The sequence below is a fragment of the Rhinoderma darwinii genome, chromosome 5, assembly GCF_050947455.1.
Source record: "Rhinoderma darwinii isolate aRhiDar2 chromosome 5, aRhiDar2.hap1, whole genome shotgun sequence".
In the NCBI taxonomy this organism is placed as follows: domain Eukaryota; kingdom Metazoa; phylum Chordata; class Amphibia; order Anura; family Rhinodermatidae; genus Rhinoderma; species Rhinoderma darwinii.
Genome location: NC_134691.1, coordinates 7,788,824 through 7,814,650, shown reverse-complemented (window position 1 = coordinate 7,814,650; position 25,827 = coordinate 7,788,824). Strand labels below are relative to the sequence as shown.

Below are 25,827 nucleotides of genomic sequence, written 5' to 3'. Positions count from 1 at the left end.
GATTTTCTCGTGATGACATCACTTTTGATAACTTAGTACATCTACTATTTAAGCTTCATGGTCGGGAACAGGACACTTTTTCTAAAACGAGGCCCCCGGAAGGAACGATCAAGTGTCCCAGATGAGGATTAATCATGTCTAAAAATAAAAATTACTTTTGGACGACAGTCAAAGGACGGCTCAGAAGGACACTTGCTTGAAGACTAATGGGCTCAACTGATTTTAGCGACAGGAGCCAAGGAAGTAACGAGTCACGTGACACCGCGACGGGGATCTGATCTAATTACAAATAATTAGGGAGTAAGAAAATGGCGCATTAACTGGACGCCTTCTATCCGGACCACCAAAGCCACCCAAGGCTTCAGAGTAGAGTAGAGTAGAGATCATTCGTCTCCTCCAAGTTTATGGTTTCAATCCACATTTTATGTTCAGCAACTTTGCAAACACCACATGACCAAAAGTATGTGAACCCCCTAAATGTCAAGCCGGCATCCATCCATAGACAACCATTAGTAGTATGGGTCGTACTGAAAATACCCATGATCCTCACTGTGGCACGGTCATAGGACGCCCCGTCCCCAAAATGTGTCCGTTTCCCAAACTTGTGGGTTACTAGAGCTGCCCCGAGAATGTGGAAGTGGAAACGTCTAGAGGCAGCACAGTGACGTGGTGGCCACACGAGCTCAGAGAACCGGAGCCCCGAGTACTAAACGATGCAATGTATAGAGATAATTTCCCATTGGTTGTAACACTCACTACCGAGTACCGGGGCGGCATAAAAACGATTATATCTACTTAGACGTCTACTCTGATTGGAGTCGTTCACTTTCCCTTTTCTTCTCTATCCGGTCCAGACCACCATGACGACCTCTCCCAGCCGCAATTCATCTCTTTGGCTAATCCGGTGCCTGTCGTTATACCATTAGCCCCATTACAGAGATGCAGTGCCCCCAAAACAGAAATAAATAATAGGAGCCGCACAGAAAGTGGCCCAAAAATAATAATGCCAGATAGATAATGTCCCTGAAAAATAGTGCCAGATACAAAGTAACCCCTACGGTAATAGTGCCCCAGACAGTAATTATGCCTTACACAATAGTAGTGCCCGCATTTAGAACCCACACAGTAAAAGAGACATCATTTTGGGCCACCTACCCAGTAATAATGCCCCCGTGGTCCAGCTACCCAGTAATAATGCCCCCGTGGTCCAGCTACCCAGTAATAATGCCCCCGTAGTCCACCTACCCAGTAATAATGCCCCCGTAGTCCAGCTACCCAGTAATAATGCCCCCGTAGTCCACCTACCCAGTAATAATGCCCCCGTAGTCCACCTACCCAGAAATAATGCCCCCGTAGTCCAGCTACCGAGTAATAATGCCCCCGTAGTCCAGCTACCCAGTAATGCCCCCGTAGTCCAGCTACCGAGTAATAATGCCCCCGTAGTCCACCTACCCAGTAATAATGCCCCCGTAGTCCACCTACCCAGTAATAATGCCCCCGTAGTCCAGCTACCCAGTAATAATTCCCCCGTGGTCCACCTACACAGTAATAATGTCCACCTCTGTGCCCTGCAGGTAGCACTAATTTCCATTTGTATGACCCCCCCACCCCCACACACACAAAAAGTACAAAAAATTTATGGACACCCAAATCCTGTTCCCACAACGAGCAGAGAGGCTAAGGCCCGGCGCAGGCGGCACAATGACATGACTGCTTTGCATCATCTGACCGGGGCACGGACAGCACAGGATGTCAGCAGCCCGGCACAAGCAACACAATGACATCACTGCATCGCCACGCCTGTGCCAGGCCACCGACGTCTTGTGCTGTCAGTGGTGCAATGCAGTGATGTCATTGAGACGCCTGCACCGACCTACTGAGCCAATGGCTCCCTGCTCTCTGAGCTGTATCCGCATTCAGGAGGCCCAGTGCAGATGCACCGTTTGTCTTATGGTTAATGCGCCACTGAGAAGTTCATCTGGAAGCCACATCAGCACAAAAACTGATCCCTGGGAGGTGATGGATTAAGGTTTTCCATGGTCCAATAGTTACAAAGAAGCCTGACATCAGCCCGAGAAGCTCAATGCCAAGTGTCTGCTGAATTGGTGTAAAGCCACCACCACTGGACTCTGGGAAACAAGGTGAGGTCGTGCTTGGAAGATTCCAGGAGAAGGCTTTTTGGCCAAATGGTTTTGGCCCCTTAGTTCCAGTGAAGGGAAATCATTCAATGACATTGTGGAAACAGCTCAGCGAAGATGCCTCTGGGAATAAAGAGAGGTCCTAACCCCAACCAGACCTCATCACCCAACATCAACGCCGACCAGACAGATAGCTCCATATTAACACCCATGGTTTGTAATGAGACGGATGTGATGTAAGGCGGGTGCACATACTTTTTAGCTATGGAGTCTACCTTGCTTTACTGTACTGATCATGAATTCTATCATATGTAATACTCCAGTCACATTCAAAGCTGCTTTCACAATCCCGCTTGTTTTCTGTTAACTCTCAGGTTGTAAGACCTCATATCTCCCTGCCACCCCCTGCTTGTTCAGTGTCTGCTACATCAAACCTAATCCAAATAAACCCATATCTCTGAAAAGACTGAAATATATTATGGGAGCTCGGATAACATAATAGGGGCGTATCCAAGAATCAAACTTGTAGATGCAGCTCTGGATGCGACTGGAGTCTAAGCTATGATGTTGTGGATGGAGTCATTTCTAGCAACGAGGACAATTTCTAGTTAAATCTTGACACCTGCGTCATTCATTCCCGAGCGTAAACAATTCTCTCTTTATTTCTCGGCTTTTTTCTTTATGCGGAATACAACGGCGCAATTCAGTTCAACGCATAAAACAATCCAGCTGCTAAAAACAAAGACGTGAATACGAGCGGAAAAACAAAAATCCTTGCTGTGTGTGAGGCGACCGTCAAATGTCAAGTGGTTCCGCGGAAAACAGAATCCGAACATCTACTAGATCAGGTCTCATCTCCGCGGACAGAACTCTCCTTCTTATATGGTGGATAACTGAAGCCGTGTTCATCCTGAGCTCCCTGGTGCACCAGTAGAACGGCAGAAGAACAATCCCTACACTGTAAAAAAAAATTTGTTTTGCCGCTCAGCGTGTCATAACTTTAAAAAATTTTTATTGACCTTGTTTTACGTTGGGGGGGAACCGTATTGTTTGTTGATTGTGTGTTATTTATATCCTTTTATTTTGCCCGGTAGATACAGAAAAAAGGGAATTTGTCATCATTTATTATCAATTCTTCAGGTTGTGGGGATACCGGATACGTGTGCGTTTTTCCCTTTTCTGTAAGTGTCACAAAGTATATTTTCTATTAAATAATTATGTTTATTGCACTTTTGTGGATTTTTTTTTTATTACATTTTTTTATTTGATTTTATGCTTCTTTTCCTTCTTTATTTTTAATGTATTCTACTTTTTTATGCTTATACATTCTCCTCTACGTCATTGTGACACAGGCCGAGTGTACAGACAGTCCTAGGGTCAATTCTAGGTCCCCAGGGATGGCAGTACGGGGGTGGGGGGGGTTGTCCTAGTCCCCTGGGAAGCTCACAGACGCAATCAAAGAGGAGAAACCGCTTGCATGCAGCGGTAACTATTGAGTGCAGCAATCAAAGGGTTAAATGTCCGGGATCTGAGGTTCCTTTGACGTGGAATCGGCACCAAAAAAACAGCCGAAATCGACCCCCATTGATTTCAATGTGAGGTAGATGAGTTTTTATCCCGGGCGGTTTTTGGCCGCTCGCAGGGAAAACAAGCGGACAAGCCGTGGTTTCCACCTCTGACCTCCCAGTGAGTCAATGGGAGGCAGAAGAAAACGGCGACGCTTTTCGTGGTCTTTGCATTAGCTTCAATGGCCAAGGGCGAAAAACGCAACGAAAAAATACGTACAGGCAAAAATCTCTGTGTGAACAAGGCCTTATAGTGTAAATTTTTTTTCAACTATCTGAAATACCATGGAAGAGTTTTATGCGCCACAAAAAAAACTAGTGTCCACGCCGTGCGCCAAATTTATTTTGTGTTTTAGAAACTTTTTACACCTTGACTATCTATCTATAAAAAAAATTAAAAAAATAAAATGGCTAAAAGAAAACGCGCCAGATTAATGGTGTGCGCCATTCTTTTGGCGCAAAATTATGTAACATACGCAGGAGTTTGAAAGTGAAAAGTGTCTCACATGTCTAGCAATATGCGCCACAATTATCATTTCGCGTGTGCCAGTTTGGCGCAGTTTCTGCCTGTCTGGTCTAGTTTTATCCTGTTTCACAGCACGCCTTAGGTTTTCAGGATTTCGATGTGAATAAGAATGTTCCCATCACTGACATAAAGCAGAGATCTTAAATGGTGGGGGATTGAAACACAAAAAGGGAGATATATTTTTGTCTTAGGCGGAGTTCACACGTCGCGGATTTGTTGCAGATTTTGTTGCGGATTTGTCGCAGATTTTGTTGCAGATTTGACGCAGATCTCACCCATTTGCATTGCAAAGGGTGAAATTAGCGATTAAAATCTGCATCAAATCCGCGACGTGTGACCTCAGCCTAAGACAAAAATATATCTCCCTTTTTGTGTTTCAATCCCCCACCATTTAAGATCTCTGCTTTATGTCAGTGATGGGAACATTCTTATTCACATCGAAATCCTGAAAACCTAAGCCGCTGACTTTGATGCAGAAACAGTGTCGGAATCAGCGCCAAACAACCAAAATCACCGCCCCTTTTATTTAATGGGAAGCAGAGGCGTTGTTTTCCCAGTGCCGTGGTTCTTTCTTGCCACGATTTCCACATCTGACCTCCTATTAAAATCAATGGTAGGCAGAAAAAACCTGCGGCGCTCGTGTCTGAGCTTTTTTCAGTGTTTTTTGACTGTGGTCCTTGCATTAGATTCAATGGCCACGGAGCCTAATACTTACCACAGCTGAGCGTTTGCTACAACTAGTAAACCAGTCTAGACAATCCTCTGTGATCTCTCCAGTCCTGATAATTCGCTACACTTTATCAGTGAAGACAAAATGTATCAGCCTAGAGTACAGAATGTTAATCTCACAGAGGATTGTTTGGACGGAGCACATTGTAACAAACTCTCAGGTTTGAGAAGTATTATGATTCTCATCCTCTGGATGTAAACAAGGCGGCTTCCAATCACAGACAGCAAGCAGAGATCTTAAAACTAATGATTAAGTGAAACAAAAAGTATATTAGAAAGTTGCAGAACTTTTCATTATACGATGATTAAGCTTCATTTCCGTTGTAAAACCCCATTAAGTCTAATTGCCACCCAGCTTTCCCAGAGGCAGATAGAAAACCTAACAATTCAAGGACTTGGGTTTTTTATGGGTTTTTTTTTTTTTGTATTTTTGGGGTAGGACTCTTTAAATCTCATGTTGCGGTGGGGTTGAGCCGAGCTGCTAAAAACAAATAAAACCTTTCCTCTGGTGGGAAACAAACAAGTGGAACCAGATAGAAGATTCTGTAAATCGTCTCTTTAAAAGATCTTCAGATGAGATTAGACGAGGCGACTGTTCTCTCCACAAAGCTTTATCCGCACGCTGCGAGCGGCTCAACGTGAGCGACGAACAAGAGCGGCAGAAAAAAATAAATATCACACACAAAACCAGAGCAGCAGGGGGCGCCGAGACACGAGATGGATTTTTTTACCTGAACAAACTGGCAGCCGCTGGCACGGACACAGACGCAGCGCCAGTCACCGCACAACCAGAGACAAATCTGACAATCAGCAACCGCGCCCGCCGAGACCCTCACAGAGGCCGACAGTCACATGACAAGCAAGACGAGAGACAGCACCAATAATACATACCCATCGTGATGTCTGGTGGGGGGAGGGGATCACCTGTTCCTATTTACACAGGGATGAAATCAGCGGATACCTACATGGTTTATGGACCAACTCTCAAAGCATCAGGTTTAAATATTTCCAAAGATGAAAAGTAGTGTAGGATAATCCAGCAGCACAGAGTATTTCAGGAATGGAGTGTACTGATCTAGTGAGCGGTTAAAGACAAGCGTAACATAATGAAAAAAATCAGGCTTATTTGCAGCACAGAGTATTTTAGTAAAGGAGTGAGCTGATCTAGTGAGAGGTCAAAGATTGAAGAAGCAAAGTTCTCAGGAGAACAGAGTGTTTCAGGAAAAGAGTGTGCGGATCTAGTTAGAGGTCAAAGACGGAGAGTTACATAGTAGAAGCAAAGTTCTCAGGAGAACAGAGTATTTCAGGAAAAGAGTAAGCTGGTCCAGTAAGAAGTCAAAGACGGAGAGTTACATAGCAGAAGCACGATTTTCAGCAGAACATAGTATTTCAGGAAAGGAGTGTGCTGATCTAGTGAGAGATCAATGAAGGAGAGTTACAAAGTGATAGAAGCAGGGTTTCCAGTAGCACAGAGTATTTCAGGAAAGAAGTGTGCTGATCCAGTGAGCAGTCAAAGACGAAGAGTTAATTAGTAGAAGCAAAGTTCTCAGGGGAACAGAGTATTTCAGGAAAAGAGTAACCTGATCCAGTGAGAAGTCAAAGATGGAGAGTGTGCTGTTCTAGTGAGTAGTCAAAGATTGAGTTGCAAACTGGGAGAAGCAGGGTTCCCAGTGTGCACAGAGTATTTCAGGAGAGAAGTGTGCGTATCTAATAAGAGGTCATAACCGGAGCGTTACATAGTGGAAGAAGCAGGCGTCCTACAGTGCACAGAGTATTTCAGGAGTGTGCTGCTCTGGTGAGGTGCAGTGACCTATCCACCCATGTGCTGATGTTAGTGAGAACAGGGCTGCATGTGACAGGAGCAGTGTTATGGACTGTGGAATGGAGAAAAGTGGAAGCACAGAGTATTTCAGGAGAGGAATGTGCTGATCTAGCAAGAGGTCAAAGACTGAGAGTGACATAATGGAAGGAGCAGAGTCTCTCAGTAGCACAGAGTATTTCAGGAGAGGAGTGTGCTGATCATATGAGAGGTCACAGGTGAAGAATTACATAGTGGAAGGATGGTTTCCAGCAGCACAGAGAATTTTAGCAACTAATGATGCAAGGGTTCTGTGTTGTACACAAGAATATTGTAGACACGATGTAGTATATGACAGGTCACATTTTGCAGTAACTCGTCTTACGCTGACCGTGAGATCTCTCCTCAGAGTCTTCCCTCTTATCCTGAGAAATAAGTCTGACTGGGAACTTTCCTGTACATGATTTTCAGCCTCTGAACATAAGCATGAATGTTCTGATTCACTGCCAGCAAGCAGAGATCTTAAACATAGGTCAGTATTGTGGTATATTAGAAAGTTGCAGAATTAGTATTATAGTAGTTATATTCTTGTATATAGGAGCAGTATTATAGTAGTTATATTCTTGTATATAGCGGCAGTATTATAGCAGTTATATTCTTGTATATAGGGGCAGTATTATAGTAGTTATATTCTTGTATATAGGGGTAGTATTATAGTAGTTATATTCTTGTATATAGGAGCAGTATTATAGTAGTTATATTCTTGTATATAGGAGCAGTATTATAGTAGTTATATTCTTGTATATAGGGAGCAGTATTATAGTAGTTATATTCTTGTATATAGGGGGCAGTATTATAGTAGTTATATTCTTGTATATAAGGTCAGAATTATAGTAGTTATATTCTTGTATATAGGAGCAGTATTATAGTAGTTATATTCTTGTATATAGGAGCAGTATTATAGTAGTTATATTCTTGTATATAGCAGCAGTATTATAGTAGTTATATTCTTGTATATAGAGGCAGTATTATAGTAGTTATATTCTTGTATATAGGAGCAGTATTATAGCACTTATATTCTTGTATATAGGGGGCAGTATTATAGTAGTTATATTCTTGTATATAGGGGGCAGTATTATAGTAGTTATATTCTTGTATATAGGGGGCAGTATTATAGTAGTTATATTCTTGTATATAGGGGCAGTATTATAGTAGTTATATTCTTGTATATAGGGGGCAGTATTATAGTAGTTATATTCTTGTATATAGGGGCAGTATTATAGTAGTTATATTCTTGTATATAGGGGCAGTATTATAGTAGTTATATTGTTGTAGATAGGGGCAGTATTATAGTAGTTATATTCTTGTATATAGAAGGCAGTATTATAGTAGTTATATTCTTGTATATAGGAGCAGCATTATAGTAGTTATATTCTTGTATATAGGGGCAGTATTATAGTAGTTATATTCTTGTATATAGGTGCAGTATTATAGTAGGTATATTCTTGTATATAGGGGCAGTATTATAGTAGTTATATTCTTGTATATAGGGTGCAGTATTATAGTAGTTATATTCTTGTATATAGCGGCAGTATTATAGCAGTTATATTCTTGTATATAGGGGTAGTATTATAGTAGTTATATTCTTGTATATAGGAGCAGTATTATAGTAGTTATATTCTTGTATATAGGGGCAGTATTATAGTAGTTATATTCTTGTATATAGGGAGCACTATTATAGTAGTTATATTCTTGTACATAGGGGGCAGTATTATAGTAGTTATATTCTTGTATATAGGGGCAGTACTATAGTAGTTTTATTCTTGTATATAGGGGCAGTATTATAGTAGTTATATTCCTGTATATAGGGGGGCAGTATTATAGTAGTTATATTCTTGTATATAGGGGCAGTATTATAGTAGTTATATTCTTGTACATAGGGGGCAGAATTATGGTAGATATATTCTTGTATATAGGGGCAGTATTATAGTAGTTATATTCTTGTATATAGGGGCAGTATTATAGTAGTTATATTCTTGTACATAGGGGGCAGAATTATAGTAGTTACATTCTTGTACATAAGAGGCAGTATTATCGTAGTTATATTCTTCTACATAGGAGGCAGTATTATAGCAGTTATATTCTTGTATATAGGGGCAGTATTATAGTATATTCTTGTACATAGGGGGCAGTATTATAGTAGTTACATTCTTGTATATAGGAGCAGTATTATAGTAGTTATATTCTTGTATATATGGAGCAGTATTATAGTAATTATATTCTTGTATATAGGGGGCAGTATTATAGTAGTTCTATTCTTGTATATAGGGGCAGTATTATTTTCGTTATATTCTTGTATATAGGAGGCAGTATTATAGTAGTTATATTCTTGTATATAGGGGCAGTATTATAGCAGTTATATTCTTGTATACAGGAGCAGTATTATAGTAGTTATATTTTTGAATATAGGGGCAGTATTATAGTAGTTATATTCTTGTATATTGGGGCAGTATTATAGTAGTTATATTCTTGTATATAGGAGCAGTATTATAGTAGTTATATTCTTGTATATAGGGGGCAGTATTATAGTATTTATATTCCTGTACATAGCAGCAGTATTATAATAGTTATATTCTTGTATATAGGAGCAATATTATAGTAGTTATATTCATGTATATAGGGGGCAGTATTATAGTAGTTATATATTTGTATTTAGGGGGCAGTATTATAGTAGTTATATTCTTGTATATAGGGGCAGTATTATAGTAGTTATATTCATGTATATAGGGAGCAGTATTATAGTAGTTATATTCTTGTATATAGGGAGCAGTATTATAGTAGTTATATTCTTGTATGTAGGAGCAGTATTATAGTAGTTATATTCTTGTATATAAGGGGCAGTATTATAGTAGTTATATTCTTGTATACAGGGGGAGGTATTATATTAGTTATATTCTTGTATATAGGGGGCAGTATTATAGTAGTTATATTCTTGTATATTGGGGCAGCATTATAGTAGTTATATTCTTGTATATAAGAGCAGTATTATAGTAGTTATATTCTTGTATATAGGGGGCAGTATTATAGTAGTTATATTCTTGTATATAGGGGCAGTATTATAGTAGTTATATTCTTGTATATAGATGCAGTATTATAGTAGTTATATTCTTGTATATAGGGAGCAGTATTATAGTAGTTATATTCTTGTACATAGGGGGCAGTATTATAGTAGTTATATTCTTGTATATAGGGAGCAGTATTATAGTAGTTATATTCTTGTATGTAGAAGCAGTATTATAGTAGTTATATTCTTGTATATAGGGGGCAGTATTATAGTAGTTATATTCTTGTATATTGGGGCAGCATTATAGTAATTATATTCTTGTATAGAAGAGCAGTATTATAGTAGTTATATTCTTGTATATAGGGGGCAGTATTATAGTAGTTATATTCTTGTATATAGGGGCAGTATTATAGTAGTTATATTCTTGTATATAGGGAGCAGTATTATAGTAGTTATATTCTTGTATATAGGGAGCAGTATTATAGTAGTTATATTCTTGTATGTAGGAGCAGTATTATAGTAGTTATATTCTTGTATATAGGGGGCAGTATTATAGTAGTTATATTCTTGTATATTGGGGCAGCATTATAGTAATTATATTCTTGTATAGAAGAGCAGTATTATAGTAGTTATATTCTTGTATATAGGGGGCAGTATTATAGTAGTTATATTCTTGTATATAGGGGCAGTATTATAGTAGTTATATTCTTGTATATAGGGAGCAGTATTATAGTAGTTATATTCTTGTATGTAGGAGCAGTATTATAGTAGTTATATTCTTGTATATAGGGGCAGTATTATAGTAGTTATATTCTTGTATATAGGGGCAGTATTATAGTAGTCATATTCTTATATATAGGGGCAGTATTATAGTAGGTATATTCTTGTATATAGGAGCAGTATTATAGTAGTTATATTCTTGTATATAGGAGCAGTATTATAGTAGTTATATTCTTGTATATAGGGAGAGTATTATAGTAGTTATATTCTTGTATATAGGAGCAGTATTATAGTAGTTATATTCTTGTATATAGAGGGCAGTATTATAGTAGTTATATTCTTGTACATAAGAGGCAGTATTATAGTAGTTATATTCTTCTACATAGGAGGCAGTATTATAGTAGTTATATTCTTGTACATAAGAGGCAGTATTATAGTAGTTATATTCTTCTACATAGGAGGCAGTATTATAGCAGTTATATTCTTGTATATAGGGGCAGTATTATAGTAGTTATATTCTTGTATATAGGAGCAGTATTATAGTAGTTATATTCTTGTATATAGGGGCAGTATTATAGTAGTTATATTCTTGTACATAGGGGGCAGTATTATAGTAGTTATATTCTTGTACATAGGGGGCAGTATTATAGTAGTTATATTCTTGTATATATGGAGCAGTATTATAGTAATTATATTCTTGTATATAGGGGGCAGTATTATAGTAGTTATATTCTTGTATATAGGGGCAGTATTATTTTCGTTATATTCTTGTATATAGGGGCAGTATTATAGTAGTTATATTCTTGTATATAGGAGCAGTATTATAGCAGTTATATTCTTGTATATAGGGGGCAGTATTATAGTATTTATATTCCTGTACATAGCAGCAGTATTATAATAGTTATATTCTTGTATATAGGAGCAATATTATAGTAGTTATATTCATGTATATAGGGGGCAGTATTATAGTAGTTATATATTTGTATTTAGGGGGCAGTATTATCGTAGTTATATTCTTGTATCTAGTGGGCAGTATTATAGTAGTTATATTCTTGTATATAGGGGCAGTATTATAGTAGTTATATTCTTGTATATAGGGGCAGTATTATAGTAGTTATATTCTTGTATATAGGGAGCAGTATTATAGTAGTTATATTCTTGTATGTAGGAGCAGTATTATAGTAGTTATATTCTTGTATATAAGGGGCAGTATTATAGTAGTTATATTCTTGTATACAGGGGGCAGTATTATATTAGTTATATTCTTGTATATTGGGGCAGCATTATAGTAGTTATATTCTTGTATATAAGAGCAGTATTATAGTAGTTATATTCTTGTATATAGGGGGCAGCATTATAGTAGTTATATTCTTGTATATAGGAGCAGTATTATAGTAGTTATATTCTTGTATATAGATGCAGTATTATAGTAATTATATTCTTGTATATAGGGAGCAGAATTATAGTAGTTATATTCTTGTACATAGGGGGCCGTATTATAGTAGTTATATTCTTGTATATAGGGAGCAGTATTATAGTAGTTATATTCTTGTATATAAGGGGCAGTATTATAGTAGTTATATTCTTGTATATAGGGGGCAGTATTATAGTAGTTATATTCTTGTATATTGGGGCAGCATTATAGTAATTATATTCTTGTATATAAGAGCAGTATTATAGTAGTTATATTCTTGTATATAGGGGGCAGTATTATAGTAGGTATATTCTTATATATATAGGGGGCAGTATTATAGTAGTAATATTCTTGTATATAGGGGGCAGTATTATAGTAGTAATATTCTTGTATATAGGAGCAGTATTATAGTAGTTATATTCTTGTATATAGGGGGCAGTATTATAGTAGTTATATTCTTGTATATAGGGGCAGTATTATAGTAGTTATATTCTTGTATATAGAGGACAGTATTATAGTAGTTATATTCTTGTATATAGGGGGCAGTATTATAGTAGTTATATTCTCGTATATAGGGGCAGTATTACAGTAATTATATTCTCGTATATAGGGGCAGTATTATAGTAGTTATATTCTTGTATATAGGGGGCAGTATTATAGTAGTTATATTCTTGTATATAGGAGCAGTATTATAGTAGTTATATTCTTGTATATAGGAGCAGTATTATAGTAGTTATATTCTTGTATATAGGAGCAGTATTATAGTAGTTATATTATTGTGTATAGGAGCAGTATTATAGTAGTTATATTATTGCATATAGGAGCAGTATTATAGTAGTTATATTCTTGTATATAGGAGCAGTATTATAGTAGTTATATTATTGTATATAGGGGGCAGTATTGTAGTAGTTATATTCTTGTATATAGGAGCAGTATTATAGTAGTTATATTATTGTGTATAGGAGCAGTATTATAGTAGTTATATTATTGTATATAGGAGCAGTATTATAGTAGTTATATTCTTGTATATAGGAGCAGTATTATAGTAGTTATATTCTTGTATATAGGAGCAGTATTATAGTAGTTATATTCTTGTATATAGGAGCAGTATTATAGTAGTTATATTCTGGTATACAGGGGCAGTATTATAGTAGTTATATTCTTGTATATAGGGGGCAGTATTATAGTAGTTATATTCTTGTATATAGGAGCAGTATTATAGTAGTTATATTCTTGTACATAGGGACAGTATTAGAGCAGTTATATTCTTGTATATATGGAGCAGTATTATAGTAATTATATTCTTGTATATAGGGGGCAGTATTATAGTAGTTCTATTCTTGTATATAGGGGCAGTATTATTTTCGTTATATTCTTGTATATAGGAGGCAGTATTATAGTAGTTATATTCTTGTATATAGGGGCAGTATTATAGCAGTTATATTCTTGTATACAGGAGCAGTATTATAGTAGTTATATTTTTTGTATATAGGGGCAGTATTATTTTTGTTAGATTCTTGTATATAGGGGCAGTATTATAGTTATATTCTTGTATATAGGAGCCAGTATTATAGTAGTTATATTCTTGTATATAGGGGACAGTATTATAGTAGTTATATTCTCGTATATAGGGGCAGTATTACAGTAATTATATTCTCGTATATAGGGGGCAGTATTATAGTAGTTATATTCTTGTATATAGGGGGCAGTATTATAGTAGTTATATTCTTGTATATAGGAGCAGTATTATAGTAGTTATATTCTTGTATATAGGAGCAGTATTATAGTAGTTATATTCTTGTATATAGGAGCAGTATTATAGTAGTTATATTATTGTATATAGGGGGCAGTATTATAGTAGTTATATTCTTGTATATAGGGGCAGTATTATAGCAGTTATATTCTTGTATACAGGAGCAGTATTATAGTAGTTATATTTTTTGTATATAGGGGCAGTATTATTTTTGTTATATTCTTGTATATAGGAGCAGTATTATAGTAGTTATATTCTTGTATATAGGGGGCAGTATTATAGTATTTATATTCCTGTACATAGCAGCAGTATTATAATAGTTATATTCTTGTATATAGGAGCAGGATTATAGTAGTTATATTCTGGTATATAGGGGCAGTATTATAGTAGTTATATTCTTGTATATAGGAGCAGTATTATAGTAGTTATATTCTTGTATATAGGGGCAGTATTATAGTAGTTATATTCTTGTATATAGGAGCAGTATTATAGTAGTTATATTATTGTATATAGGGGGCAGTATTATAGTAGTTATATTCTTGTATATAGGAGCAGTATTATAGTAGCTATATTCTTGTATATATGGGGCAGTATTATAGTAGTTATATTCTTGTATATAGGGGCAGTATTATAGTAGTTATATTCTTGTACATAGGAGGCAGTATTATAGTAGTTATATTCTTGTATATAGGGGGCAGTATTATAGTAGTTATATTCTTGTATATAGGGGGCAGTAATATAGTAGTTATATTCTTGTATATAGGGGGCAGTATTATAGTAGTTATATTCTTGTATATAGGGGCAGTATTATACTAGTTATATTCTTGTATATAGAGGGCAGTATTATAGTAGTTGTATTCTTGTATATAGGGGCAGTATTATAGTAGTTATATTCTTGTATATAGGAGCAGTATTATAGTAGTTATATTCTTGTATATAGGGGCAGGATTATAGTAGTTATATTCTTGTATATAGGGCAGTATTATAGTAGTTATATTCTTGTATATAGGGCAGTATTATAGTAGTTATATTCTTGTATATAGGAGGAGTATTATAGTAGATATATTCTTGTACATAGGGGGCAGTATTATAGTAGTTATATTCTTGTATATAGGAGGAGTATTATAGTAGTTATATTCTCGTATATAGGGGGCAGTATTATAGTAGTTATATTCTTGTATATAGGAGCAGTATTATAGTAGTTATATTCTTGTATATAGGAGCAGTATTATAGTAGTTATATTCTTGTATATAGATTCAGTATTATAGTAGTTATATTCTTGTATATAGGAGGAGTATTATAGTAGATATATTCTTGTACATAGGGGGCAGTATTATAGTAGTTATATTCTTGTACATAGGGGGCAGTATTATAGTAGTTATATTCTTGTATATAGGAGGAGTATTATAGTAGTTATATTCTTGTATATAGGGGGCAGTATTATAGTAGTTATATTCTTGTATATAGGGGGCAGAATTATAGTAGTTATATTCTTGTATATAGGAGCAGTATTATAGTAGTTATATTCTTGTATATAGGAGCAGTATTATAGTAGTTGTATTCTTGTATATAGGAGCAGTATTATAGTAGTTATATTCTTGCATATAGGGCAGTATTATAGTAGTTATATTCTTGTATATAGGGAGCAGTATTATAGTAGTTATATTCTTGTATATAGGGGCAGTATTATAGTAGTTATATTCTTGTATATAGGGGGCAGTGTTATAGTAGTTATATTCTTGTATATAGGGGGCAGTATTATAGTAGTTATATTCTTGTATGTAGGAGCAGTATTATAGTAGTTATATTCTTGTATATAGGAGCAGTATTATAGTAGTTATATTCTTGTATATAGGGGGCAGTATTACAGTAGTTATATTCTTGTATATAGGAGCAGTATTATAGTAGTTATATTATTGTATATAGGGGGCAGTATTATAGTAGTTATATTCTTGTATATAGGAGCAGTATTATAGTAGCTATATTCTTGTATATATGGGGCAGTATTATAGTAGTTATATTCTTGTATATAGGGGCAGTATTATAGTAGTTATATTCTTGTACATAGGAGGCAGTATTATAGTAGTTATATTCTTGTATATAGGGGGCAGTATTATAGTAGTTATATTCTTGTATATAGGGGGCAGTAATATAGTAGTTATATTCTTGTATATAGGGGGCAGTATTATAGTAGTTATATTCTTGTATATAGGGGCAGTATTATACTAGTTATATTCTTGTATATAGAGGGCAGTATTATAGTAGTTGTATTCTTGTATATAGGGGGCAGTATTATAGTAGTTATATTCTTGTATATAGGAGCAGTATTATAGTAGTTATATTCTTGTATATAGGGGCAGGATTATAGTAGTTATATTCTTGTATATAGGGCAGTATTATAGTAGTTATATTCTTGTATATAGGGCAGTATTATAGTAGTTATATTCTTGTATATAGGAGGAGTATTATAGTAGATATATTCTTGTACATAGGGGGCAGTATTATAGTAGTTATATTCTTGTATATAGGAGGAGTATTATAGTAGTTATATTCTTGTATATAGGGGGCAGTATTATAGTAGTTATATTCTTGTATATAGGGAGCAGTATTATAGTAGTTATATTCTTGTATGTAGGAGCAGTATTATAGTAGTTATATTCTTGTATATAGGGGGCAGTATTATAGTAGTTATATTCTTGTATATTGGGGCAGCATTATAGTAATTATATTCTTGTATAGAAGAGCAGTATTATAGTAGTTATATTCTTGTATATAGGGGGCAGTATTATAGTAGTTATATTCTTGTATATAGGGGCAGTATTATAGTAGTTATATTCTTGTATATAGGAGCAGTATTATAGTAGTTGTATTCTTGTATATAGGAGCAGTATTATAGTAGTTATATTCTTGTGTATAGGGCAGTATTATAGTAGCTATATTCTTGTATATAGGGAGCAGAATTATAGTAGTTATATTCTTGTATATAGGAGCAGTATTATAGTAGTTATATTCTTGTATATAGGAGCAGTATTATAGTAGTTGTATTCTTGTATATAGGAGCAGTATTATAGTAGTTATATTCTTGTATATAGGGCAGTATTATAGTAGTTATATTCTTGTATATAGGGAGCAGTATTATAGTAGTTATATTCTTGTATGTAGGAGCAGTATTATAGTAGTTATATTCTTGTATATAGGGGCAGTATTATAGTAGTTATATTCTTGTATATAGGGGCAGTATTATAGTAGTCATATTCTTATATATAGGGGCAGTATTATAGTAGGTATATTCTTGTATATAGGAGCAGTATTATAGTAGTTATATTCTTGTATATAGGAGCAGTATTATAGTAGTTATATTCTTGTATATAGGGAGAGTATTATAGTAGTTATAATCTTGTATATAGGAGCAGTATTATAGTAGTTATATTCTTGTATATAGAGGGCAGTATTATAGTAGTTATATTCTTGTACATAAGAGGCAGTATTATAGAAGTTATATTCTTCTACATAGGAGGCAGTATTATAGTAGTTATATTCTTGTACATAAGAGGCAGTATTATAGTAGTTATATTCTTCTACATAGGAGGCAGTATTATAGCAGTTATATTCTTGTATATAGGGGCAGTATTATAGTAGTTATATTCTTGTATATAGGAGCAGTATTATAGTAGTTATATTCTTGTATATAGGGGCAGTATTATAGTAGTTATATTCTTGTACATAGGGGGCAGTATTATAGTAGTTATATTCTTGTATATAGGGGGCAGTATTATAGTAATTATATTCTTGTATATATGGAGCAGTATTATAGTAATTATATTCTTGTATATAGGGGGCAGTATTATAGTAGTTATATTCTTGTATATAGGGGCAGTATTATTTTCGTTATATTCTTGTATATAGGAGGCAGTATTATAGTAGTTATATTCTTGTATATAGGGGCAGTATTATAGCAGTTATATTCTTGTATACAGGAGCAGTATTATAGTAGTTATATTTTTGTATATAGGGGCAGTATTATTTTTGTTATATTCTTGTATATAGGGGCAGTATTATAGTAGTTATATTCTTGTATATAGGAGCAGTATTATAGCAGTTATATTGTTGTATATAGGGGGCAGTATTATAGTATTTATATTCCTGTACATAGCAGCAGTATTATAATAGTTATATTCTTGTATATAGGAGCAATATTATAGTAGTTATATTCATGTATATAGGGGGCAGTATTATAGTAGTTATATATTTGTATTTAGGGGGCAGTATTATCGTAGTTATATTCTTGTATATAGTGGGCAGTATTATAGTAGTTATATTCTTGTATATAGGGGCAGTATTATAGTAGTTATATTCTTGTATATAGGGGCAGTATTATAGTAGTTATATTCTTGTATATAGGGAGCAGTATTATAGTAGTTATATTCTTGTATGTAGGAGCAGTATTATAGTAGTTATATTCTTGTATATAAGGGGCAGTATTATAGTAGTTATATTCTTGTATATAAGGGGCAGTATTATAGTAGTTATATTCTTGTATACAGGGGGCAGTATTATATTAGTTATATTCTTGTATATTGGGGCAGCATTATAGTAGTTATATTCTTGTATATAAGAGCAGTATTATAGTAGTTATATTCTTGTATATAGGGGGCAGCATTATAGTAGTTATATTCTTGTATATAGGAGCAGTATTATAGTAGTTATATTCTTGTATATAGATGCAGTATTATAGTAATTATATTCTTGTATATAGGGAGCAGAATTATAGTAGTTATATTCTTGTACATAGGGGGCAGTATTATAGTAGTTATATTCTTGTATATAGGGAGCAGTATTATAGTAGTTATATTCTTGTATATAAGGGGCAGTATTATAGTAGTTATATTCTTGTATATAAGGGGCAGTATTATAGTAGTTATATTCTTGTATATAGGGGGCAGTATTATAGTAGTTATATTCTTGTATATTGGGGCAGCATTATAGTAATTATATTCTTGTATATAAGAGCAGTATTATAGTAGTTATATTCTTGTATATAGGGGGCAGTATTATAGTAGGTATATTCTTATATATATAGGGGGCAGTATTATAGTAGTAATATTCTTGTATATAGGGGGCAGTATTATAGTAGTAATATTCTTGTATATAGGAGCAGTATTATAGTAGTTATATTCTTGTATATAGGGGGCAGTATTATAGTAGTTATATTCTTGTATATAGGGGCAGTATTATAGTAGTTATATTCTTGTATATAGAGGACAGTATTATAGTAGTTATATTCTTGTATATAGGGGGCAGTATTATAGTAGTTATATTCTTGTATATAGGGGCAGTATTATAGTAGTTATATTCTCGTATATAGGGGCAGTATTACAGTAATTATATTCTCGTATATCTCGTATATAGGGGGCAGTATTATAGTAGTTATATTCTTGTATATAGGGGGCAGTATTATAGTAGTTATATTCTTGTATATAGGAGCAGTATTATAGTAGTTATATTCTTGTATATAGGAGCAGTATTATAGTAGTTAGATTCTTGTATATAGGAGCAGTATTATAGTAGTTATATTATTGTATATAGGAGCAGTATTATAGTAGTTATATTCTTGTATATAGGAGCAGTATTATAGTAGTTATATTCTTGTATATAGGAGCAGTATTATAGTAGTTATATTCTGGTATATAGGGGCAGTATTATAGTAGTTATATTCTTGTATATAGGGGCAGTATTATAGTAGTTATATTCTTGTATATAGGAGCAGTATTATAGTAGTTATATTCTTGTACATAGGGACAGTATTAGAGCAGTTATATTCTTGTATATATGGAGCAGTATTATAGTAATTATATTCTTGTATATAGGGGGCAGTATTATAGTAGTTCTATTCTTGTATATAGGGGCAGTATTATTTTCGTTATATTCTTGTATATAGGAGGCAGTATTATAGTAGTTATATTCTTGTATATAGGGGCAGTATTATAGCAGTTATATTCTTGTATACAGGAGCAGTATTATAGTAGTTATATTTTTGTATATAGGGGCAGTATTATTTTTGTTATATTCTTGTATATAGGGGCAGTATTATAGTTATATTCTTGTATATAGGAGCAGTATTATAGTAGTTATATTCTTGTATATAGGGGGCAGTATTATAGTATTTATATTCCTGTACATAGCAGCAGTATTATAATAGTTATATTCTTGTATATAGGAGCAATATTATAGTAGTTATATTCTGGTATATAGGGGCAGTATTATAGTAGTTATATTCTTGTATATAGGAGCAGTATTATAGTAGTTATATTCTTGTATATAGGGGCAGTATTATAGTAGTTATATTCTTGTATATAGGAGGAGTATTATAGTAGTTATATTCTCGTATATAGGGGGCAGTATTATAGTAGTTATATTCTTGTATATAGGAGCAGTATTATAGTAGTTATATTCTTGTATATAGGAGCAGTATTATAGTAGTTATATTCTTGTATATAGATTCAGTATTATAGTAGTTATATTCTTGTATATAGGAGGAGTATTATAGTAGTTATATTCTTGTATATAGGAGGAGTATTATAGTAGTTATATTCTTGTATATAGGGAGCAGTATTATAGTAGTTATATTCTTGTACATAGGGGGCAGTATTATAGTAGTTATATTCTTGTATATAGGAGGAGTATTATAGTAGTTATATTCTTGCATATAGGGGGCAGTATTATAGTAGTTATATTCTTGTATATAGGGGGCAGTATTATAGTAGTTATATTCTTGTATATAGGAGCAGTATTATAGTAGTTATATTCTTGTATATAGGAGCAGTATTATAGTAGTTGTATTCTTGTATATAGGAGCAGTATTATAGTAGTTATATTCTTGTATATAGGGCAGTATTATAGTAGTTATATTCTTGTATATAGGGAGCGGTATTATAGTAGTTATATTCTTGTATATAGGAGGCAGTATTATAGTAGTTATATTCTTGTATATAGGGGCAGTATTATAGTAGTTATATTCTTGTATATAGGGGGCAGTAATATAGTAGTTATATTCTTGTATATAGGGGGCAGTATTATAGTAGTTATATTCTTGTATATAGGAGCAGTATTATAGTAGTTATATTCTTGTATATAGGAGCAGTATTATAGTAGTTATATTCTTGTATATAGATTCAGTATTATAGTAGTTATATTCTTGTATATAGGAGGAGTATTATAGTAGATATATTCTTGTACATAGGGGGCAGTATTATAGTAGTTATATTCTTGTACATAGGGGCAGTATTATAGTAGTTATATTCTTGTATATAGGAGGAGTATTATAGTAGTTATATTCTTGTATATAGGGGGCAGTATTATAGTAGTTATATTCTTGTATATAGGAGCAGTATTATAGTAGTTATATTCTTGTATATAGGGGGCAGTATTATAGTAGTTATATTCTTGTATATAGGAGCAGTATTATAGTAGTTATATTCTTGTATATAGGAGCAGTATTATAGTAGTTATATTCTTGTATATAGATTCAGTATTATAGTAGTTATATTCTTGTATATAGGAGGAGTATTATAGTAGATATATTCTTGTACATAGGGGGCAGTATTATAGTAGTTATATTCTTGTACATAGGGGCAGTATTATAGTAGTTATATTCTTGTATATAGGAGGAGTATTATAGTAGTTATATTCTTGTATATAGGGGGCAGTATTATAGTAGTTATATTCTTGTATATAGGGGGCAGTATTATAGTAGTTATATTCTTGTATATAGGAGCAGTATTATAGTAGTTATATTCTTGTATATAGGAGCAGTATTATAGTAGTTGTATTCTTGTATATAGGAGCAGTATTATAGTAGTTGTATTCTTGTATATAGGGGCAGCATTATAGTAGTTATATTCTTGTATATAGGAGCAGTATTATAGTAGTTGTATTCTTGTATATAGGGGCAGCATTATAGTAGTTATATTCTTGTATATAGGAGCAGTATTATAGTAGTTATATTCTTGTATATATGGGGCAGTATTATAGTAGTAATATAGGAGAGAGTAGATCCAGTAGTTGAACGGGAAGGGTGTTCTACGACATTCTGTAAATGACAGCAGTTTATCACCAGTGCAGTTTTCCTATGTGGACAAGACAACCCTTTTAATCTTTATTTACATAAGACTGGGCGGCCCCTTTGAATTGATTCGATGAAAGGCTTTGACTTGTATAGAAGTTGATTCCTTAGATTATATATTAGGGAATTGTTAATTAGCGATTTTTGAACAGGGCCGGATTATGATTGGTGGAGGCCCCCGATAATTTTATTTTCTTATAGATTCACCATTATTTTTCTTTACATAGAACAAATGGGTTCTATTTTACATTACACTATATGTTTTTTCTATGATATGATGGACGCTGATTTCTAATCATCATTTTCCTCTTAGTGCAATTTAATAACGTGGACAACACGTTCATGTTGACGCACTATTTGTCTGTCATTTTACATGACGTGGGTCTCTATAGAAATAATAAGTGCAGAAATTAATTTGCACAAACCCTATAGAAACTGGTACATATGCTCATCCACATATAGTGTGAAATAATAGATTTCTATACAGACCAGTCTCTACACAAAATGGTATTTGATTTACCGGTTCAGTCGTTTCTAGTTCCTATAGGACCTAGACCAGCGTCCCAGGATCGGAACACATTTTTATTTCTATGCCTATATTTATAGCTGCAAATCCCGGCCCAACCGCGCGTCTAATAACCCAAAGTAACATCATCACGGGCCACAGTTTGGGTCATCAGATCCGCAGTCAGATACGTAGTGCGCTCATGGGACACGGTCTGTGCAGAAATGCATTTGTTTACCACCATATTCCATTGCATAGTGAAGCGTAACGTCACGATAGGAGGATACGTAGCGGTGCCAGGGTAGGGGCTGGTGTACCTGAATATCTCCTGTAGCCCCCGACACTGCGCCTCCACCCTGTGCGACTCCTGACGGACATGATGTTCCCTTTTGGGTGCACAATTCTTCCCCTACGTGCCGCACAAGCCACCACTGGGGCTGAACTCTGTGCTCCTGGGCGGACATGATGTCATGACACTGTCCTAGTGCAGAGCTCCTCGCGGCTCATGTTGCATAAAGATGTGGAGGACCAGTAGAGTGTGCGGACGGCTGGACATGACTGACACATATGTAAGTGCTCCGCTGCAGTGAGCAGCTGCGAAGATTGCTACAACTGCGCTGCGCCCATACCCATCATCATATAAGCTCCAGTACTGCTGGGTTCATGACACGGTGGAGGCCTCTATGTAAGGTCCCACGCACACGACCGTATATTGAATCCGTAATCACGGACCCATTCATTTCTATTGGCTGAAAAAATGTCCATAATTACGGCACGGACCCTCCCATAGAAGCCTATGGGCACTTCCATAAACCGTCCGTATTTACAGAAGCGTTGCTATGAAACATGTTGGTGACATCATCTGCAGCCTCCCTTTTACGGATCCGTATAGAAGGATCAAATACGGATGCAATATAGACCATATTCACAGACAACCTTACGTAAATACGAATGACTACGGATCGTATTTATGGACACCCTTCCGTATATGCGGATGATTTACGATGACTATAAATGACTACGGACAGTATGTATGGATAGATGAAAATACGTTAGTGTGCATGGGGCCTAAGGCCTACGTATTTTTCATCCATCCGTAAATACTGTCCACAAATACGGATCCGTAGTCATTTATAGTCATCCGTAAATCATCCGCGTATACGGAAGGGTGTCCGTAAATATGATCCGTAGTCATCTGTATTTACGGATCCACAAAAAAAATTTGTGTAATCCCCTAGCGTTGCATAGCAATGCTTCCGTAACTACGTAGCGCCCATAGACTTCTATGGGGAGTCTGTGCCGTAATTTAAAAAAGGACATGTTCTATCATTTCTACGGCACGGACACCCGTCCGTAAAAACACGGAAATGTGTCTGTAGCCCATAGAAATGAATGGGTCTGTAATTACGGATGAAAAACACACTCGTGTGAATGGGGCCTTACCTTAGGTGGTGGAGGCCCAGGGCACGTTCCCCGGATGCCCTCCGTATGATCCGGTCCGGTTTTCTAATATACAAGTATTGCTGGTCTACCTTGCGAGATATGGGGAACCCGATAAAACGTGCAAATCAAAGAACAGGCCTTAAGATTTGACTTCACGTTTTTTGCTTGCGTTATCACAAATGAAGCGATGAGAAAGGTCGCAGTCGTCCTATTGTAGTTATTTTCCTTTTAATTTAACATGAGGAATCGGTGACTTAATTAATCCTGGCACGAAGAAGCCCCAGCCCTCAGAATAAGAGACATGCGTTGCTAATGAATGGAGCCCGAGCGGTTTAATTTCACGCACCGAACACTCGCAGCAGCTTAATCTGTAAAATAAAACCAACCTGAGGAGCAGAAGATCAGGAAAAGAATGAAACGCAGATACTCAAGTGTCCGTCCGCCTTTATATCCAAACAAGGGTCCTGGCTGGATAACCCCTTTAAATGTCGACAGACAGACCATAGGCCCTATTGTCAGATTATTGGATATTTTTTCCGAACCATTGGACTATACACCTACAAGCACGCCCAGTATATACTTGCACTCCAACGGTTTCGGAAATCTGCCATGAAGTCCATTAAGCTGGTGCTGACGCTGTGCCAAACGATCAGGTAAAATCCGGTAATCCGATACACCAGGTGCCGGATTAAAGGATAGATGGAATTCATTTTGCAGGACACTTACCCTGGTCAGACAAGAAGTCCAACATGGTCTGTAGGAGGAAGGACAGATGTCGAACACACAGAGCGGGGTTGCCCATCCTCCGGGAGGCGTAGACGAGCTCATGTAATAACCGCATCTGCACGGCTGCCCAACCTCTGTGTGCGCCTAGAAAGAAGGAGAAACAAGAGGTTAGTCGTCTCATCTCAAAAGTCTAAATCGCTTAAAAACCCGGCAGCAGTAGGTCTCAGAATTCAATGATAAAATTCTGTTTGCCGCCACTAGGGGGAGCTCACTTCATAGATCTCCTATTGAAGTCAATGGAAACAATAGAAATACACATGCAGCTAGCTCCACCTAGTGGTGGCTGTCAGCAGCAATCACAAGGGATTTGGTCTCACTAGCGGGAGAGGAAAACTGGGAGTTGTAGTGGATTACCCGTGATCCGCCACAAGGTCGCTTGGTCACTACTACATATAAATGATATATTTACTTATATTATTTTAAAAAAGTCCTCATTTCAATTATATTCTGCCAGAAAAATAAATGTTAAAAATATCACAAATTCTTCCCCAAATTCCCGTTTGTTAGACGCCTCCCGTAGCGCGCCGCGTCTTGGCTCAGTTCCACCGCGCTGAACATCTTAATAAGTTTTAACATCCATCCGGCTTCTCTACCCCAATAATCCAGAATTAATTTTCTCCGGCGTCGCGCTCGGTCTCTTTCTTTTTGGAGTCACACGAGGAAAGACTTGGCTATTCTTCTCTCGCTTTTGTTTTGCTTCTTAAACAGATTAGGAGCCGCGTCGCAGTCACTGAAAGCTTTGCTGCCGGCGACCGCGAAATGAAATTAAAATATTAAACACAGATTTATAAACGCTTTTCTACTTCAGCAACTTGTAGCTAAAAAAAAAAAAGGGAAAGGAACCGAGGCCGAGCCTTTCATGTCGCTAAGAAAAACATGAAACGCTGCTAAGTGAGATCGTAGCGCGGCGGACGCTGACAATATCTGTGTGCGCGGGGGGGTCCACGGACAAACATGGGGTGTGAAGGGTCAGACGAAGCAGCCGGGCCAAGGAGCCCTTTTTGTGATTTTTTTTTTTTCTAGTTTTTTCATTTCTTTTATTATTTTTTATCTTTTTTTTTTATTTATTTTTTTTATTTTTTATTATATATATTTATTTTTTTTCTTACGTTTAAGCTGCTTTCCACGCTATATGGCGGGGTCACAGTTTCCTCAGTACTGATAGTAAAGGGGTTTCCCCCTCAGGACAACACCTGTCCATATATGGACATCACAGTGGGGGGTTCCCTGCTTAGGATACCCCTTTATGAGTCAGAGCGGAGG

General features: G+C 35.4%; 1 protein-coding gene across 2 annotated transcripts in view; it reads right to left on the bottom strand.

Moving 5' to 3' along the window:
- The window catches only part of TRAPPC9 (trafficking protein particle complex subunit 9), a 531,112-nt gene that overhangs the window by 477,792 nt on the left and 27,493 nt on the right, over positions 1-25,827 (bottom strand). For both annotated transcript variants that reach the window (XM_075825698.1, XM_075825699.1), the window contains exon 9: positions 24,505-24,648. In XM_075825698.1, the coding sequence (XP_075681813.1) occupies positions 24,505-24,648 (144 nt within the window). The remainder of the gene's footprint in view (positions 1-24,504; positions 24,649-25,827) is intronic.